At 40.5% G+C, this 20,196-nt stretch overlaps 1 protein-coding gene across 4 annotated transcripts in view; it reads right to left on the bottom strand.

Moving 5' to 3' along the window:
• Positions 1-5,508: 5,508 nt before the first annotated feature.
• Positions 5,509-20,196, bottom strand: part of Tph2 (tryptophan hydroxylase 2) — a 98,652-nt gene continuing 83,964 nt past the window's right edge. For all 4 annotated transcript variants that reach the window (XM_021648540.2, XM_060378070.1, XM_060378069.1 and 1 more), the window contains exons 9-11: positions 16,615-16,710; positions 6,661-6,794; positions 5,509-6,535 (exon numbers count right to left, since the gene is read on the bottom strand). In XM_021648540.2, coding sequence (XP_021504215.1) covers positions 6,361-6,535; positions 6,661-6,794; positions 16,615-16,710 — 405 coding nt within the window. In that variant the 3' untranslated portion in view covers positions 5,509-6,360. The remainder of the gene's footprint in view (positions 6,536-6,660; positions 6,795-16,614; positions 16,711-20,196) is intronic.

A 20,196-nucleotide genomic window follows, 5' to 3' on the forward strand; every position in this document is an offset into this window, starting at 1 on the left:
TAGCGAAATAATGTACCTTGGAGACAAGATAACCACCACTTCACTAAACCAACATAATCCCTAACTACACTCTAAATACATGTCTTTCTGCCACATGTAAGTGTGGTCCTTACCTCTCATCTGGGAGACTTCTCTTCACAACAGAGAGCATTATAGAAATCCCATTACTTTTTCTCAGATCACAGTGATTACTTCCTTCAAAAAAATGTGTCATTTCAAACCACGTGGGTTGTTTTCTTACCTGTGTCTTCCCCACTAGAATGAAAATTTGAGGTGGGTCTAAACATCCTCTGCCTTATTCCTCACTCCATCCTCATGTCCCAAAATACATGCTGGTGTGTTCTAAGCCAATGGGGGGAAAAAAACTGTTCTGAGTTACTAAATAATATTTTAAAAATCACCAGTTCAGGTTTCACCAGTTATTTTGAAATACACAACCCTAATGTTGACTAGCAGCATCCCAGTGTTAATTCTCTCGTCTCTTCCCACAATATGGCAATCTACATAAGAATCATTTTTCAAACTAAGACACTGTCTTTGAAATTGAAGAAGAAAAAAGAAAAAAAATTGAATCATACTAGAAAAGCCTAGGCTGCTTTCTTTTTCATTATAAATCAGACAGGGTTCATGAGAGTAAGTGTCAGTGCTCCACGCCTTAGAAGTTGAAAATTAGATCAAATGAATTGGAGGACAACTGCATCTTGTGTTAATGTTTTCTTCCTCGAATGAAGAAAATGAGATGATGTGAGCCATGACTCCATTTGAAAATGAAACCTCGTATTTCTATTTGTTTCTACATTAAAGCACACTTTTTTTTTTCATTTTAGACTCTTTATGTGGGTAAATGTTTCAATATTTTACATTTATTAGGATCAGGCCCATTTACTATTGTGCAAGTAAGACAAGCATGGATATAGAGTCTGTCTAAAGCATTATTTCAAAATTATACAGAAAACAAATAAAACTGAGCTTAACACACACCCACCTCACAAAACTTCCCCTAATATGTTAAAAAAAAATACTAAAACGCTAGTCAAACTTTCCTACTTTTAAAAGGTGAGTTTATTTACATATTCCATTGCGTTTTTACTGGTTCAAATAAATAGATTATTCAGGAATACACTAGATCCCCTACCTGTCTCATAACATACAAAAATGTTCAAAATTAAACCTGTACTAATCAGATTTTGTTGTCTATCTCTCACAGATAGTAACACAGATTTTGCTGTGACCACATCCGCTGATTTCTGGTTCACTGATTATAGAAGTCAGAGGCAATGCCAAAATGAAGTGATGACTCACTCGGAGGTGACAGTGAGCAGTGTCTTTAAATTTATAATTGCCCTTGGATCTACTTAATTTAGCTTAAAGTCACAAGACATAATTGAGACAGATTGCTGCCGAAAGCAGGTATCAGACATGACAGAGCCTGCCGGTATCATTTTGTTGCACTCTTTCCACCGGAGGACTTTTTCAGCCAACACTTTTCCTATAATGGCTATTAAATTTTATAGGATTTTTCCCACCATTAGCTGTAATGGCATTTACATGTTAAATGCTCGCAACAAATGGAAAGCATGACTCCATTGTTTCACAGGGTGAAAACCATGATTACTGCTATTCTGAATAGAGAACAAACCTAAAAAAGCATCATTTAGGCTCTCCTCCTTGCGCGGTACCTATGTAAGCTCTGTGGGAAAGCCTGTTTACTTTGCAGCTTTTCTATTTTGGAAACAGAATAGATTCTTGCACGTGTAAGAAAACTGAAGATTTCACAATCAGCCAAGCAGAAGACACCTCAAATGTTATTTTTGTCTAGGGGACTTGTTTACAATTAAATATAATTATCCTTCAAGTACATTTGACTAAGAAGTTGTCCTTTCACCGAGCTGCAAGCAAACAGTTCACTGGCTACTTATAGCTATTTGTCTGTTTGGTTTTAATCCAAAAGAATAAAGCAACACACTTTGGAGCTTGTGTCTGAAGCTATACTCAATCACAGAAACAGCAGGATGGCAGACATTTAGAACTTCTCAGCCAATTTTCTCCTCCAAGATAATTCGGCAACTTACTCTAAACATTTTAGAATTTATTGTTCGAGATTATCCTGGGTTATTATTTATCGGGAAATATTCAGGGTCATTTAAATCTAACAAAATAAGGTGTGAGAAAGTGTATTAAGGGTTCTATAAAACTACTGAAATCTACAGCTGCTTGATTGTTCTAGGGCTTTTTTGACTTAGTATCTTATGTCTCTGCTCATCCTTTCTCACACCAATAATTTTTCAAGACACTTTTGTCTTCACCTAGAGTAGCAAACAAGCTGTGGGATCCTCACATTCTGTAGACCAAATGTCTTCACAAGAACTTAGATGTTCCAAGGATACTTCCAAAAGGATGGGGTTTCTATAGTTAGGAAAGCAGTGTTCAAGCTTCTGCAAAATTTCACTTGTTTGTGCTTTGTTTGTTAAGTTGTGGGAGTTTTTGGTGTTGGTCTTTGGTGTGTTTATTTTGCGCTGGTTTTCATTTTGTGGTGCTGTAAACTGAACCTAAGCCTTCACACTTGCTAAACACATACTCTGCCAATACGCTAAGAGATATGCTTTCCGACCCTTGGTTTGACTTCTCACCGATATGTATTTGAACTTTCTTACATGTTTCCTTTCCAAATATTGAGACCTAAGTAATATGGCCAATAATAAGCCCCATATATGAATCTTAATTGATTTTAAATTGTATGTTATGTGTTATTAAAAGGACACCCTTCCCTATCAGTGGACTTGGAAAGGGGCAGGGAGGAGACCAGGGAGGGAGTGTGGGGTTGGGGAGGAAATGAGGGAGCGGGATACAGCTGGGATACAGAGTTAACAAAATATAACTAAAAAGAAAAATAAAATTAAAATAAATAAATAAATAAATAAATTAGAAAAAATAAATAAAATAAAAGGGCACCCTTATAAATTGCTCAAGGCTCCAACCCAAGCAGGTTTCTAACTGTGTCGGCTTGAATGAGGATGGCCCCCAAAGGTTCATATGTTTGACTACTTCGTTTCCAGCTGGTGGAACTGTTTGGGAGGGAAGTATGCCCTTGTTGGAAGAGATATGCCATAGGGGCAACTTTGAAGCTTCAAACACCTCCTGCTATTCCTACTGTACTCTATGCCTCCTGCTTTTAGTTTAAGATGTGAGCTCTCAGCTGTTCAACTCAATTAGGCAACCTATTATATAAGCTGCCTTGATCATGTTTTTACACAGCACAGAAAAGCAACTAATATAGAAATTGGTACCAGGAGTAAGGTATTGACAGGGTTGACCATGATTGGTTTTGTTCTTGTTTGTTTGTTTGTTTGTTTGTTTGTTTGTGGGGGAGGTGTTTGGAGGAATGTAAAAGGCTTTGAAACTTTGGACTAGAAAAGCCGTTAACTGAAGTAAGTAGAGCTTAATTGTCCACCCTAGGAGGAACTTGGAAGATGGTAGTGCTGAGAGTTATGTGGACTGTGTAGGCCCAGCTCAAGAAGATTCCAACATGAACAATGTTGGCAACTAGTCGAGACCATTTCTGTAATATTCTGGCAAATAATGTGGCTTCCTTCTACCCTGTCCTAAGAACTTGCTTGAGGCTAAATTTAAAAAGCACTGGACTAATTTCTCTAGTGGAGGAGATTTCTAGACAACCTGCTATCGATTCTGTTACATAGTTATGAGTAATCACTCTCATGTGAGCACACAATGAAAAAGAGCAAGTGGGGCAGAAAGAAATACAAAGTGTATAGTTTGGAGATGAAAAGGACACTGGCAAGCTTCATGCTACACCTAAAGCCTGTTAAGTATCAAGAGATTAGCTTCACTAATAAGAGCTAAATCTTCATTGGATTAAAAGGAAAGACACTCTCAGAGTAGCACCCAACTCAGCTAAGCTTCCAAATTATAAAGATTATGGCTTAAGGAATTCTCGGCTACTGGGAAGGAACAACAAACAGAAGTGAAGCAGCTACAACTGTGATTCAAGGAGGTCTGGCTCCATCCCAGCCAGCAGCCAAACTTGCAGGTGATGGGTTTAAAGTTATAAAAGATAAATGCATAAAGGGATTTTGAGGTCTTCCTCCAAGGTTACAGAGGGACACCGAGGCCAGGAAATGTGTGGCAGGGATGTCCCTTCAATGGAGGCCATGAGAGGCCATTGCATAAAGCTGGGAAAGTAAAATCTGGGTTGAGCTGGAGACCCCAAGATGTTGGAGATGCCAGAGCTGTGCTACATCTGCCAAGGAGAGCTGCACACAAGGAGTGGAGCCATCCTAAGAAAGAGAAGCATGTTTCAAGCAGCAAAGCTAGAAGGGCAGAGCCACCTAAGCCCTTTAACATCAGAAATGTAGCTACACATTTTGGAGTGTCCCTGCTGGGTGCTGTTCTTACTGACCCAGCATTGTTTCACTATGCCTGCAAATCTTCCCTTTTGGAATGATAATATATATTTTGTGACATTGTATGTCAGAAGTTTGTAATTTGCTTTATGATTTTACAGCGGGTAGCAATTAAGAGATTGCCTTAATCTCAGAAGAGTCCTTAGACTTTTGGATTTTTGAACGGTATTGATACTAAAGGACTATGGGGCCTTTTGAATTTGGATTAAATGAGTTATGAAACGGCCACACGTGTATGAGGGCCAAGGAGGCCAATGAGGTGATTTAGATGCGAATGGCCCTTACAGACACATTTGTTTAAATACTTGGTTTGTAGTTGATGGAACTGTTTGAGAAAAATTAAGAGGTTTTGCCTTGTGGGAGGAGGTGTGTCACTGGGGAGCAGGCTTTGTGCAAGACTCAAAGCATTCTCTGCCTCCTGCTTATGGTTTGAGACGTGAGCTCTCAGCTGCTCCTGCCACCATTCCTTTGTTCCATCATCATTTAACACTCTGGGAGAATAACCCCAATCTAACACTTTCTTTTACAAGTTTCCTTGGTCACAGTGTTTTATCACAATAATAGAAAAGTAACTAATACACTAACTTTTAAGTCTCCACCAGGCGTGGTAGTGCACACCCATAATCCCAGCATTCAGGGAGGCAGAGGCAAGAGGACTGCTGTGAATTTGAGGCCAGCCTGCTCTACAAAGCCAGTTCAGGACAGCCGAGGTTACACAGAGAAACTCTGTCTAAAAAAAAAAGACATGTCTCAATCTCTTTCTTCTATACTTCTCATTCCTATCCTCTTCCACTCCATCTAATCTGTGTACCACTTCCCAAAATAAGCAGAATCAGGAGGACTGTTTGGTTAAGGAACCCATCAAAAGATTAAATTAATTAATTTGGCAGTTTTTCATTTGTCACTTAGACACTTGGATTTTTTGTTTTTTTTGTTTTGTTTTGTTTTATCTTTTATAGCAAGGACCACCAGACATTTGTGGCAAATGACTATTGTTCGCCCAGAGTTGCCCAGAGTTTGAGAAATAGGCCACTCGCCAGGGATAGAGCCTGTGTAGGAGCTGTGAGGTGAAATAATAAAGATCCTGTTGGAGGCAAGATTCTGTTTATTGATAAGCATTGGTTTCACACACATTAATTTTGTTCTGCGTCAACACATGAACACATATGTACACTATGGTGGACTTGTCAGAAGTCTAACATGAAATTCAGCCTTTATTCCAACAACACATTTACAGTTACAAGATTTTCTTTCCTTCTCTTTAAGCTGTCCGAATGAATATTCTTTCTCAGAGTGTTTCCTTCCAAAACCCTCAGGAAGCTTGCCACAAATCAGTTCCAACAAGGTCAGTGCAACCCATATATCCCATTCATTAAAGTTTTCTTTTCTTCCATTGTATGAATACTCAGTCCAAAAGCATTCCAACCACCTTGTTTATGAACAGCTTCTGACACAGAATATTAAATCTTTTGTGGCTGTGATGAGAAGCTTGGAGCAACTCTAGTTTATCTCAAATAACACTGATACTACTGCAAATAAAAACTACTTCTCTACTATTTTTATTTTACCTAATGAACACAGAGGAAGTCTCAGGTCCAAAAAAGAAAAGGTCACCAACTAAAATTGTGAGAAGAATGTTTGTTATAAATTTTAAAGACACAGTTTGCTTAAGTTGCAGTTTGATCACTAATCAGAAATGCCAAATCTATTGAGACATTTAAATATATCATAATCTTTCAAATGATGAATGGTAATCTGCATGGATTTCTTAGAGTATTTTTGTATATTAACACCATAAGTTGCACAGTGCTGTAGACACACAGAATTGCATGCTAACTAGCCAAACATAACATGGAAGGTTATTGATGTTGGATAACATTGACTGAATTGTTGCTAAGCCCCCAAAAGCTCATGCTGACAGCAACACTGGTTCAGGACATCAAATCCCCAGATATTGGTTCATTTTATTCAGGGCATCACACACTGTGTTCAAATCATTGCGCAGGTCCTGCACCACATTTTCAATACTTCTGGTGTCTTTCAGAATTTCAATACTCTGTGTGTAGGGGTTGAAGTATACTGAGAAGGGACGAGTAATTGACTTTGCAAAGTCCCTGTAGAATAAACAAGAATAGAAGGACACACAATCAACCACCACTGATACAAGAAACAGACAAATAGAAGGAAGAACCAAAGGAATTTAAGTTACTTTTTGTAAAAGGAAGAAAACCATGTTTACCTCATCTTTTCCTTGGCTTCTTCAAAACTTTCTGAGACAAAGTAAGCATCCTGGAAGGTGGTAATTAAGCATTCCTGCAAGCAGGTTGTCTTTGGGTCAAAGGCTTTTACACACGCCTTGTCAGAAAGAGCATGCTGCAAAACATACCATAGAACCCATTCAAGACCAGAATGAGGCTTCCCAAGTGCCACGGCATCACACTTCCTGGCTCAGTAATCCACAGAAGTGCGATGACTAGTCTACCATGGAACACAGAAGCTTCCCTGTGGCAGGCAAATGGGGTGTTAGGGAAGAGTTCTGTTTGTTTGTTTTGCTTTTTTAAATCTCTTAGAGAAGTTGAGGGAGAAAATGAGCTCATCTTATTATTTTGTATAATATGAGCCAAATTCACACTGAAGGACAGTTTAGTGCTATCCCCTGACACAAATGGAATTTTAAATCTATACTATGAATAGAAGCAGGTACAGCAGAAATATGCTCCTAAATTTGTTTCTATAAGCAATGTACTGAAATTTCACTTAAATGGCAGAAGTAATAATTACCTGCGTGGAGAGGTAATTGAGACTCTCGCTGAACTATTTGTGGACTCATTGGGAGACATTTTGAGGCCAGGTACTGTGTATCAACAGAGAATGGAGTGGACCTGTATATTGGAGGGTGCTTGCAAAGCACTCATTTACTTTTCACAAAGTACAGCAGAGCCATACACAGCAAATAAATATTGCCAGTTGGGAGGCAAAGAACCAATATTAATAGTTATACTTAAACCCAAAGCAGGCATTAGAAAAATAGGAAAGCTAGTATAATTACTCTTTGAGCCATCATTGGCTCCATTTAGCTCACCACATTCCTGGCTCTAGGAACAGCAAGGAATCCTGAATGACTACATCTTCAAGATAAATTCAGAGATGTTAAAAATTAATGGTCATTTCTTATGACATGCCACCTGTCCATTTCTAGACTCTCAATGGATAGTTCTAAAACATGATGTACAGAAGCATCACTGAGGTGTATATGAAAGCACAGATACCCAGGCCTTCAATCTCTATAGTAAGTCTAGATGAAATCCAGAAATGAGTATTTTAAAGATGACCAAGGTGGCTCTGACATAAGTGTTTTTGAACTATCCTCCTGCAGATTCTGCTTTTGATTGAAGAGGTAGTCCTATTGGTAGAAAAGAAGAAGGGGGATAGCAGAAAATTGCACTGAGCTGAATATTAGAAAGCAGAGGCTGTAGATGCTGATGTATGTATTTGTCCACTCCCTTAAGGAAGACATTTAGGCTGAATGGTTCTAAAGATGCTATCAAATGCAGCTTTTAGATCCCACCCAGATAATTTCTCGGCCTCTTTGCCATTCTCAACCAAATGTTGAGAATCTCTTGAAAATGTGCAAGCCAATGCCCCCGATCAACATTCATGGTGCATTCCCTCCAACAATTTCAAAGTGCACATGATTATTTACAGCCTGTGGTGAGGAAGGCTGTGGTTTTCTGTGTTTGGAAATGCAATTCAGAAGCCATACTGACATGAACGGAAGGGGACAAAGGGCTTATAATTTGTTTTCCACAAAATTCTGTTGTCCAGATCAATGCATATATGAATCATGGAATGCAGAGGACCTTCAGAGTGAACTCATTCTTTTTCTGGCCTGCAGAACAACTTCATTCCGAAGCAGAAGGTCATTACAACTACAAATGCACTTTTGCAGGACTCTGCGTAGCACACTGAACATCAAGGGAGTTTGGTTCCACATAGCTAATAAATCCTGTCCACATTTTCCAAACAACCTTACAGTTTTACAAAATAAAATGTCTTTTGATGAGAGTTATTGCCCCTTCACAAAGAACTGGCTTCCTGATGGCTTGCTGTGGTTTTCAGAATTAAAAGTTGCTTTCTTTGCAGCCACACTATGATTACATTTAACTGATGTGTGTTACTCAAATTGTCCATTCATCCATGGGTATACATTGGAGGAAGGACACTGACTGACTCAGTGTCCTCAGTCTTTCTACTCTCTTCCCTGCACTGGGAGGCAGAGGCAGAATGGTAGCAGCAAAGGCAATTAAGGGAGGGATCCTTGGGACATCTCTGCTGAGCCAAACACTTTTCACAGAGTTGAGGACAAGCACAAAAGGAAATGAAACTCATCAATGAAACTCATCAGTCTCCAATGCCTCTAAGAATACTTTAACAACAGTCAGTGTGTGCAGGCCATTTGCAGAGTGTGGGTACTCAACAACGATTGAAAACAGTGTAGGTTCTGAACCATTCATCATGTGGCTATTTCACTGACTCTCCAGATGTCTACGTTCATTCATTTCAGCAGGAAAAGAGGATTAGAGTAGATCAAGAAAATCCTCAGAGGACAGGGTACATAGCTTATAGTTTAAGGCAAAGACCATTAGGTAATACATATGGCACTTGGCCAATATAATACTTAAGTGAAACTTGGAAGTGGACTGAATTATGTTGTTTGGTTGGGTGGGTGGATTGGTGGGTGATGGTTGGTTGGTTGGTTGGTTGGTTGTTTGGATGGGTGGCTGTTTGGTTGTTTGTTTAGTTGGGTGGGTGGGTGGCTGTTTGGTTGGGTGGGTGGGTGGCTGGCTGGTTGGTTGGTTGTTTAGTTGGGTGGGTGGGTGGTTTGTTGGTTGGTTGTTTAGATGGGTGGGTGGTTAAGAGAAGTTTCACTATGTAGCCCAGGCTGACCAGTACCTTCTTCCTGTCTAAGCTTCCCAAGTGTGGAGATTACAGGAAAGCATCACACACACCCAGCAAGAAGTTTACTGTTTTAAGTATTCAAAACTTTGATTTAGTCTCAGAACTGTATATAATATTCTGGTTCACAGAGGCCTCTCTACCCTCTGTGAAAAGCAGGGGCTACCTCTTATCTGTTAATGAACATGGGGACACTAACAATAGCCACGGGCTATACTGAAAAACAATAAGACTCTGGAGTTGAGGGAATATCCTGTGAATGAGATACCCAAGCCTGTAAAAAGGCTTTATCTGCCTAGCAACCAGCTTGCCTCTGTGGCGACTGGCAGCAACAGCCATGCTGCCCATGAGCTCTCCATCTCTGAGTGCCCCCATATATTCCAAAAGATGTAAAATAGCATCTTTCTTCCGATACAAAAAGCCACTGACCAATTGAGTCTATCTTTATTCTTGTAAGGCACCCCACCTTGGGGGAAGCAGATACTAACTCTCCTGTATGTTAAGCTCTCTCTGTATGTTAAGAAAGAAGTCTCTGTGAACTTGGTCTACTCTGTGGTGAATCCCCTCTGAAGTGTTAACCATATTAAATCCTACAGTCTTCAAGATTTAATTTGGTTTTCAAGAGAGAGAAGCTTTATAAAGCTCAAGCCATTGCAAATGTGCAAGAATATTTAAGAGTCATCTGCTCCTATCTGAACACCCAGTAACAGCAGTTGTCAAACTTCCTAATGCTGCAACTCTTTAATACATGGTCCCTTGTGTTGTGGTGACCCCAACCATAAGCTTATTTTCATTGTTACTTCATAATTGCGATGTTGCTACCGTTACGAATCATAATGTAAATAAATGACCTGCAGGATATTTGATATGCAACCCTCATGAGAGGATCATTTGACCCCTCAAAACTGTCATGACCCTTAAGTTGAGAGCAACTGAAAGAACCATTTTTTGTTCTCCCTGCAGTGCTGAAGACCAGAGTATACAACAGGAACCAGCACTCCTGGCTTCTCACTGTGGCTGTCTCAAAATCTAGACATATTGAGCCTGGATAGGCACAGAGTTAGCTATGAAGTGACCTGGGGAAATAGCAGCTGGCTCTTAGAAGCTATGCTTCATGATGGTCCAAATGCCCCTTTGTGATTTAAGCATCTTTGAAGCTGCAGTTAGGCTCTTCCTGCTCTCTCAGAAACTAAAGTGCCCAGAAAACCTGCCCAGTTGTCGTTAATGTACACAAAGAGTATCCTGGCTTCCACATAATGTCATTTGCATCACGGTTTTGAAACCACCCCACCCACCTACAGTCTTTTCAAGATCATGAGAAGAAAACACATTAAAGGAGATAAATAAATATTCATCAAGGTCTTGGAAGAAATCAATTCATAACTCCCCCTTCAGTTTCTCCCTTTGAGGTCTCCTGTTCCAATCTCCCTTTGGAATATCTACACTTTGCTTTGCGAAATAAACTGCTTGATCTGACTGTTTCTCAACTGAATTCTTTCATTCAAGAAGACAAGAGCTGAGAAAATCATAGTTTTTGCCATATAGTTTTAACAGGGCACATAAATACATGGCACCTTCCACGCTGCTAGTGTAAACTGATCAGAGCAGCCTTTCCTGTCAGTCCTGATGTTAGCCTCGTCACCCCTCCCCACATGATTTCCAAGCACTAATCAGCTCTAGTAAATAAATCAAGGCTTATTTTCCATTCTAGCCCTTATCAAAAAATGTCCAGTTCCTGGAAGGTAAAAAATATAAGATCCCTCAGAGTGTACGTCTTAATTTCGGGGTTTAAATTGGGTTCCATTCCTCCCTATATAATTTGAGGGGGCTAATGGGTCCAATAAGCCAAGGGTGTGGTCAGAATTAAGTGATCGAAGTGTGTAAATGGGCAGAATGGAAAATGCTCCACATATTTAGTTTTTGTTTCTAATTCATTGCAGAGAGGATTACTAGTATCCACATGTGCTATTCAGTAAACATCCCCTCTCTCTCCCCCAGGGGTCTAGGGCCTGTAGGGAAAGAATTGTCCCAGGTATGAGACTGCAATAGTAGCTGCACTGGTTTGTCAGCTTGACATCTTCCTGCCTCTCAGACATCCATTTCTACAGTGACACACAGGTAGTCACCCAGCTGTTTGAGATGTAAACCCTGTGATCCTCACTCTCTATGTTAGGACTGGTTAAATTTTGAGGAAAAAAAAAAACTCAAGTGTGAAGTCAGATTAATAGGTAGTTTGGGTCCTAGATTCCAATAAAGTTTTGCAAAGACTCCCATGTTCAGACCAGAGTGTAAACACTCCTGTGTTTACACCACAGTCATTTTTCCCATATCAGAACAACAACAAATAGGCAGATTTGATTATGTCTATATGCACTATGCATGCATATAGGTAATATGTTTTTGAACCTCATTTACATGTTTACCATTTTAACCAGACACCATATGAATTGTGGATGCCAAAGTCTCCAGCAACTGGGGGACCAACATCAGGTCAACAGTCGCGACAGTATAAAATATTTCAGTGTGATAAATAACCTCATTCGACTCTGCAAGGATGTTTACATAGGTTTTATGATAATGACATTAATTAAAGCCAGGCCTATATTGGGTCAATGGCCTTATTGCCAAGGCCAGCAATGGTTCATCACACTTAATTTTCCTCAGTGATGCTAGGCTTTCTTGGTTTGAATTCGCTGCATGCTCAAGAGGCAGCCTCCCTCTTCAGTGGACACAACTCAGGAATTTCTACTGCCTCAGTCCTTGAGCATTTGCTCTGCCATCACTGACAGTTCCCCCTTGAATAAAGGGAGGGAACTGAAAGTGAGGCTGGTGCCACCCCAGCCCAGAAAGGGTGGGGAGCTCAGCAGCTGAGTCCTTAAGTGTGCTAGCAACACTGACCTTCCAGGTAACCTCCGAAAACCTGCAATGGCCTCAAGGCTTTTCTCCACAGCCTGGCAGTAATTCTGTCCACCTCCCAGCACTGCCAGAAGTGGCAGTAAATACAAATGGCCATAATGAGTAGAAAGTTGTTTGGAAAATGCTGATTAATAGCTATATAAAGGTAAAACAATAATTCACCATCAAGAACATCCCAAAACGAATGCCAAAAACAGGTAGTCAAATTTCCTTAAACCTGAAACAAAAAAGAGACATGTTCATATGGAATACTCTACAACTACTGTAAAGTAGGCGTTAAGGCCGCCTAATCTTTGCCCCGAAGGGAATAAAGAACTAGAATATACCCTTTCCATTAAGAGAGAGAGAGAGAGAGAGAGAGAGTAGAAACTGCCTCTTTTGCCTTTGATTTAGTTTTTTTTTTTAAGGCAAGACTCACACTTCATCATTAGCAATCATTTCCTTGCCACCTATCAAAGTTTGAAGGTGCAATGTGCCTACATAGGCTCGTGAGTTTCAACACTTGGTTTCCAGTAGTAGCACTGTTTGGGAAGGTGAGGAGCTTTCAGGAAGTGGAACCTAGATGGAGGGAGTGAAACACTGGGTAGCAGTGTTGAGGGTTGTAACCCAGCACTGTTCTTGCCTCTGGGTCAGCTAGGAAAGTGTGACCAAGGCACATCACTGTCTGCCTCCGCTAGTTACCAGCCACTTCTGCCTTCCCCAGATGACGAACTGCTTCCCCTTAAACTGTGAGCCAAGTGAAACCTTTCCTTCCCTATGATGCTTTAGTCAGGTGACTGGGAAAACTAGGTAATACCCCTCCCAAAGTGAACAACCGTCATTGTTGGTTCTCTAACATAACAATCCCTTTCTCAGGACCCACCTACAAGACTGTTTCTTACTACTTGGATCATCAATTTGGGGCTTGTTGAAAAAAATGAATGAATGAGTGAAAAATAAGAATCATACTGTTAGGTCAACTGGGGAGAAAAAAATATGACATAAAAGATGCATGCCAGACGAGGGTAAACAGCCACCAGTCTACCAGTTACCCTGCTTTTAATCTGCTTTTCAAAGTTGATTTTCCAGGGGACTTATGGTTAGCTTTTCCCTGCCATCATGGGATGTATAGAAAAGCCCCACCTTCACAGGCTTTTGGAGTTCCTACCAGTATGCCAACCATCATGGTGGGGAAGTTTTTAATCAAATTCATGCTAGCTTTCATAAGCTTTCCCATATTTGCTTTATTTCTGTCTCTGGAAATAAAGTCAAGTGCTTTTTTTTAATGAAGAAAAAAATGAAAGTCCTCCTTCAAACCACAGATACTGCTCTTGGAAACACTTGGCTGGCTCTAAAGAGCAACATCTTTGCCCTCAGGAAAATTGCAGTACAAATCTTAGAAGTTTTATGTTCCAAGAGGAAAGGTGAATTGTGGCTACTTAGATAAAAGTTATGAAGACTATACCAAAGCCTCCAGCAACTTAGGGGCCTACATTAGGGCATCAGTTGGAAAACACGTTAGTGCAATAGATAACTTTGTTCAAAATTGTAAGGATATTTACAAAAGAATTATGATGGTGCTATTAACAAAGCTATCACTACATTGTGTCCAAGGCCATAGTATCTTTCTTCAAGTAAAAAATAACAAGATGCTCAGGACACTGGGGAGACAGCTCAGTATCTAGGAGTGCTTGCTGCTCTTTCAGAGGATGGAAGGGCAGCTAACACCCACCTGGGGGTCTGACACCATCTCCAGCTTCTGTGGGCACCTGCACTCATGGGCATATGCATATACACACACAGAAACACACACAAACATAACTGTTTAAGCATTTAAATGAGCTGTGAAATGTTCTGGGCACTTAGAGGAACAAGGCAGACAGGGGGAGAGGGGTTGCTAAGGATAAATGCCAGCGTTCTGCATTCTCTGTGAACAGTTAGAAGGTATTTCTTGTGAAAAAGAACATCTAAATTGTAAAAATGGTCCAAAACAGCAATCATGAGGATGCTGGATTGTTGAAATCTGTGGATGGAAGAATGCTAATGACCAGAGGTGATGGACCTGAACAGGAAGACGCACGGCAGACAATGCCCTTTGCTGTACATATCTCTAGCTGATTTCCATTTCCAGATAATTCTGTCCACACCCGTAAAAACAAAAACAACAGATTCACCCCAGTGCTGCCTACACATGCCTCATTAACCAGACCAGGAGACCCTGTCAAAAGTTGGGGGCCATCAAAGAGATTTGTTTCTTTTGTTTCCAGAATAATTTATAAACCATCTGAAGAGAATGTAAATAGAGGTAGCTCAGAAGTTTTGTTTTCTTTTTCAGGGGAAGCAAAAAGCACTCTTTGAGGGCATGGTCTTATAAGGTACCATGTCATATTATTGGGGTAGGCTTTGGCCACTGCACTAAGATTAACACTAAATGTATTATCATTCACTTTTTTTTTTTTTAAGAGCCAGCAAAATGGCTCAGCCAGTACAGGGCCTTGCTGTGTGTACCTGCCAACCTGAGTTTAATCCTCAGAACCACATGGTAGAAGAAAAGAACTGATTTCACAAAATTACTTTCTGCCCAGGCATGTGCTGTGGAATGTATACACACACACACACACACATAATGGAGAACATTTGTAAATGTTTATCACATTATACTGTTTTTGTTTTTGTTTTTTTTTTTATTTTAGCCTTTACTCTAGCCACACCCAACCATATGTTCCTGGCTTTGACTGAAGCCCAGTGTTAATCCTTCCCTTGGTCCATTGCTCATCTGCACATCCTCTTCTTTCCTAATCCACCCTCCCAGTTCCTCAAGCCTCACAGTGAGCAGCAGGATCTTCTTCAGAAAGCCTTCTCAAGCATGGCCTAGGATGTGCTAGACACAGTTATCACACTTTTTCTATTATCTGCTTAGTTGTTTATCTGGCCCTAGATGTCAAGTGCTGGATAATAAGAGCCTCGGGCTGTTAAATTTAGAGCACTGATACTATGGGCTTCACTGCCTGCATTTGGGCCTGGCTCTAGCACATTAGCTGTGTAGTTAAGGCAAGTCCTGTAAATGGCTCTGTGTCCTCTAACAATAAAGTTGTCCAGTTCTTACGGGGACTTAGGTAAAATGTACCAAAATCCCAAGCTCTATTTAAGACTTTGATAGCTTCTGGTGTTATTTTCTTTAGATTCATGTTCTTCATCATCCTCTGTCTTTTGAGTCCCAGTATCTATCATAGCGCATGCTTCACTGTAAGCCAAAGTTTTTAGGAATGAATAAATTATCTAATTAATGAAGTTATAAAACCAGCAGACTCGATAAAACTGCAGTGAGATCGCATCTTTCGAGAATATAAATAAGCAAAGCATTCCAGTAACAACGCATTTCCCAGTTGTATTATACAACAGCAATCAATGCTGAAGAGAACACCCTAAGCTAGTCTATAATCCTGGTCTTAGTCTGAATAATCAAAGAAAGATTAAGTTGTTTTCAGTATGATTTCCAGATTGTACATCTCATTGCCTTCTAAAGGCATCAAAACTTACTAGGATGTTAAAATTATCAGAATGTTCCAGAGCCCACTATTTCCAAAGAAATAATCATTTCACTATTTAAGAAAAAAAAAAAAAAACTTCTAAGCATCACTAATACATATAACATGCCTCCTTGGCACTATGCTTCTTCAGGTTGTTTTCTTTTAAACTATTAATATGCACAAGCTTGTTGTTGTTTATTTTTTAGTTTTAGATTTTTTTTTTTTTGAGACAAGGTTTCTCTTTGCAGCCCCGACTGTCCTAGAACTCACTCTGTACACCAGGCTGGCCTCTGCCTCCCAAGTGCTGGGATTAAAGATGTGCACCAGCAACACCTGGCTGATGCACAAGTATTTTGATATACATTAATTCTGGAGAAGACGGAATAATCTCCTACTCCCCTTTGAGGGGTAGAAGCTGGGGAGACCACGGAGCCATGGAGGAGACAGAGACCAGAGAAGCACGGCCAGGCAGGCTCACAAGCAGTTGTCAGTCAGGAGCATCCCTGTCACCTCACTGCCCACTCTTCAGCGTTAAATTGAGGCCATCCCTTTGTTTCCCAGCATTTGTCATTCCTGTTGATTTGGGCACAGGCCTGCCCATCCATTTGAGTCACACCACAAGCCCAGAACGGCTTGACCCATTTTCTGAGGTGCAAAAAGTTAGGTCAGCACCCACATCTGAGGTGCCAGATCCTCTGTGTTAAATATGTATGGGGAGCTGTGAGTAAAAATGCTCAGACAAACAAATCAATATCTTCCATGACCTTGAACCAGTTTGCTTGGGAAGGATGTTGTCATTCACAGCTTTATACCTTCAATTCTCCAATGGAGGAAAGCAGCCCTGCTCCATATGCCCGCAGTTGACCTTCTTGCTTACAAAGGCCAAACTCGATTGTGAAGAAATAGCACTGGAAAAAAAAAAAGGAAGAAGATAGACACACACATTGAACTGACCAATAAGTTCCTTCACGTAAAGAAATGGTACCCAAAATAAAACACTGCACCATCCATAACTGCCTTAAATTTTTAAATAAATTTAAAACCAGAATATTTATTGTAATTCATACTCTTGCTTAATAATCCTGCCCTAGTTTATATATCTCATGATTTTTTAATTTCAGCACATGATTTTTACAAGTTTTTTATGATTAAGGTAATATTTTAAAATAATAATCCTGCCCTAAGTTGAAAGAATATAGAAAAAAATTGTAAACCACAAGGAGTCTTCTGATTCCTGTATTCAGAAACTTTATGGATAAAATTGCATCTGCTGTAATAATTTAAAAATAAAAACTACATAATTATAAATTAATGAATGCATCTTAGTGATACACCCACAAGAATATTGAGTACCTGCACCTAGCAAATTGAGTTTTAGTGGCATAAATAAGTTCAAAAAAAAAAAAAAAAACCACAGAAAAGTTGAGTTAGAATCTAGTCATCCCAAACTTATCTTTTCAATCTGCTTATTCACTCAGAAGACATCCATTAAGCTGAGGAGAAGTCGCTATCAGTGTGTCCTGAACAAGCACAATGGCTGAGGTTGAATCCCTGGCACTCACACTAATGCTGGGTGCGGCATCAGCACGAGGAGACAGACAGACCCCAGGATCTCACTGGCCAGTCAGTCAGGGAGCTTCAGGTTCAGCAAGAAACCCTGCCTCAGAAACTACGGTGGACAATAGGAGGAGAGAGTAGTGACACCCAGCATCAACCTCTGGCCCTCACGGGACCGAGCACATCCGTACACATTAATGTGTACAAAGCACACAAACAAATGCGTAAATAAGTAAATCTTTTTTAATGGCATTTGTTGAAAATCTAGTAGGTGCCAATGTTTAGTAAAGAAATGAAAGACAGACAAAGAAAACAAATATCTACTTAACAACCTATCAAAACTATAGCGTCAGTATGATTTTAGTAAAATCTTAAATGGATGCTAATATATGCATACGTGTGTGCATGTGTAAGCATACTTTTTTTTAAAGTACACAATTGGGTGCATTTGAAAAGAGAACCTAGGAGGAGCTAGGGGAGGGGTGAATGTGATTAAAATGCATTATACAAAATTCTCGAAGGAGTAGTAAAAGAGGAAGAAAAAGAAAGTAAAGTCTGCAGCTGCTTCTGTTGGGTTCAAGAATTCAACCTGCACAGAAAAAAAAAAAAAAAAGTCTGCACAACCATAAAACTCACAACACCGTTGCGAGGGCCTAAAATCACACTGCTTTTGCTCTAACACAGAAGTGAGAAGTTGGCAACACGTAATAAGAATTGAATCAAATTAGCACTGTCCTGGGTCTGTGGTGCCAGGGCACTGAAGGTGTTGAGAAAGAGGAGAATTTAAACAGTCCTGAAAGGGGGCAGAAAATAATTCTAATTTCTAGCCCATGACAGCTTGCTCTATTTTTACCCAGAGGTGGAGATGTCCTTTGATTCTGAAGGGTTTTGTTTGCTTTTAATGCTGGGATAACCTCCCAGGTGGAGTGGTCCCATGCTCTGCATAACTGAACTATACCGGAAGGACATACCTGAACGACACCGGAAGGACATAACTGAACTACACCAGAAGGACTGGCCACTTCCAGGCCACGGGGCTTTACCTCCAGACACATGGCTACCTTTCTGGTTCAGTTGCCAGAGAGGCCGAAATTCTAGTACATGCTACCAACAAATACACCTCCTTACCCTGTCCTACATTTTCATTTTCTTTGTGTTTATAGTATGCTGCTTCATGATGTCACCTGGGGTACTTTTATATCTGATATAAACTGCTTAGTAGATCTCTCTGCACTGAAGTATAAACTCTGTGCAGCAGGTATTATTCCTTAAAAGCAAAAGAAATTACAGCACCTTTGACATGTGACATCATTCTTTGCTTGAGGGTGTTGTCCTGTGTCTTAGGATGCTTAGCACCATTTTAGGTACCAAGAACCCCCCCCCACACACACACACACACATGAGGCTTCTTAGCAGCTCTATAAAATGGCTGCACTGCTTGGTTTTTTTCAACTTGCCACAAGCCTAAACACGTCTTAGAAGAGAGACTTCTGAGAGCATGCCTCCAGAGGATTGGCCTGTAGGTTAATGGTGGGTGGTGTCACTCCTAGGCAGGTGATCCTAGTTGTGGTAAGAAAGCAGACTGAGCAAACCAGGTAGAGCAAGCCAATAAGCAAGCCTCCTCCGGGGCTGCTGCAATAATTCCAATTCCAAGTTCTTGCCGTGAGTTCCTGACCTGCCTTCCTTAGATAATAGCTACAAACTGTATGGTTAAATAAATGCTTTTCTCCCCTGAGTTGCTTTTGGTCCTGATGTCTTATTGTAGCAAGAGAACCCCTAACTAAGACAGTGGCTTTTAATTAAAAAGTAATTATAAATAATTTGAAAATTAAAAAAAAAAAAAAAACATCACACACACCAAAATGAACCGGATCCAAAGTCTGGCATCTCAGTGAGCTTCTATAGTTACAACAGCAGAGGAACGTCACATTGGATTTTGCAATCTCACTATTAACTATATTTTTCTATACCCAGTTCACCACGATGTTTTCAAACCTACATCAGAACATGTGTTTTCCTGCCCAAAACCATACAATGGCGTCTGATGCCCCTGGAAATAGAAATGAATCTGGCTTCAGGGCCTTTGTGCTTGCTATTCTCGCTAAAGACATGCTCTTCTCCCCAGGTGTTTACAGAGCGCGCATTTTCTTTCTTGCTTTTTTTTTGAGAACTTTTTTATTAGAAAGATATTCTTCTCTCATAAAATACATCCTAACCAGTTTCCACTTCCACCACTGCTTCTAGCTCCCCTCACCTCTCCTTTCCCCCAGATTCATTCCCCCTTTGTTTCCTCTTCAGAAAAGAGGAGGCCTCTAAGAGATAACAGCCAGACAGGACAAAGCAAGATACAATAAGACATGGCAAAAGCCCTCATATGGAGGCTGGACTAGGCCACCCAATAGGAAGAAAAGAGTCCCAAGAGCAGGCAAGCGAGTTAGAGATACACCTAATCCCACTGAATACCTAATCTCACAAGAACACCAAGCCACCAGCCATAACATGCAGGCCCTGGGCTTGCCATTTCAGTCTCTGTGAGCCCATGTGAAGCCTGATTAGGTGATTCTGTGGGTCATGTTCTCCTGGTGTCCCCATCCCCTCTGACTCCTAGAGTCTTTCCTCCTCCTCTTCTGCAGGGTTCCCTGATCTTCAAGGGGAGGGACCCAATGGAGACCACCAACTTAGTCTCTCTCTCTCCTCATGATATCTGACTGTGGGTCTCTGCAGCCATGCCCTTCTGCTGCCAGAGGAAGCCTCTCTGCATTTTCATTTCTCAGTCAAAGGTTGGTTTGTTAAAAAGGACTTCATCTTAAATGTCTGATCTAGTCATAGAGGACTTC

Source organism: Meriones unguiculatus, chromosome 2 (assembly GCF_030254825.1).
Source record: "Meriones unguiculatus strain TT.TT164.6M chromosome 2, Bangor_MerUng_6.1, whole genome shotgun sequence".
NCBI lineage: Eukaryota > Metazoa > Chordata > Mammalia > Rodentia > Muridae > Meriones > Meriones unguiculatus.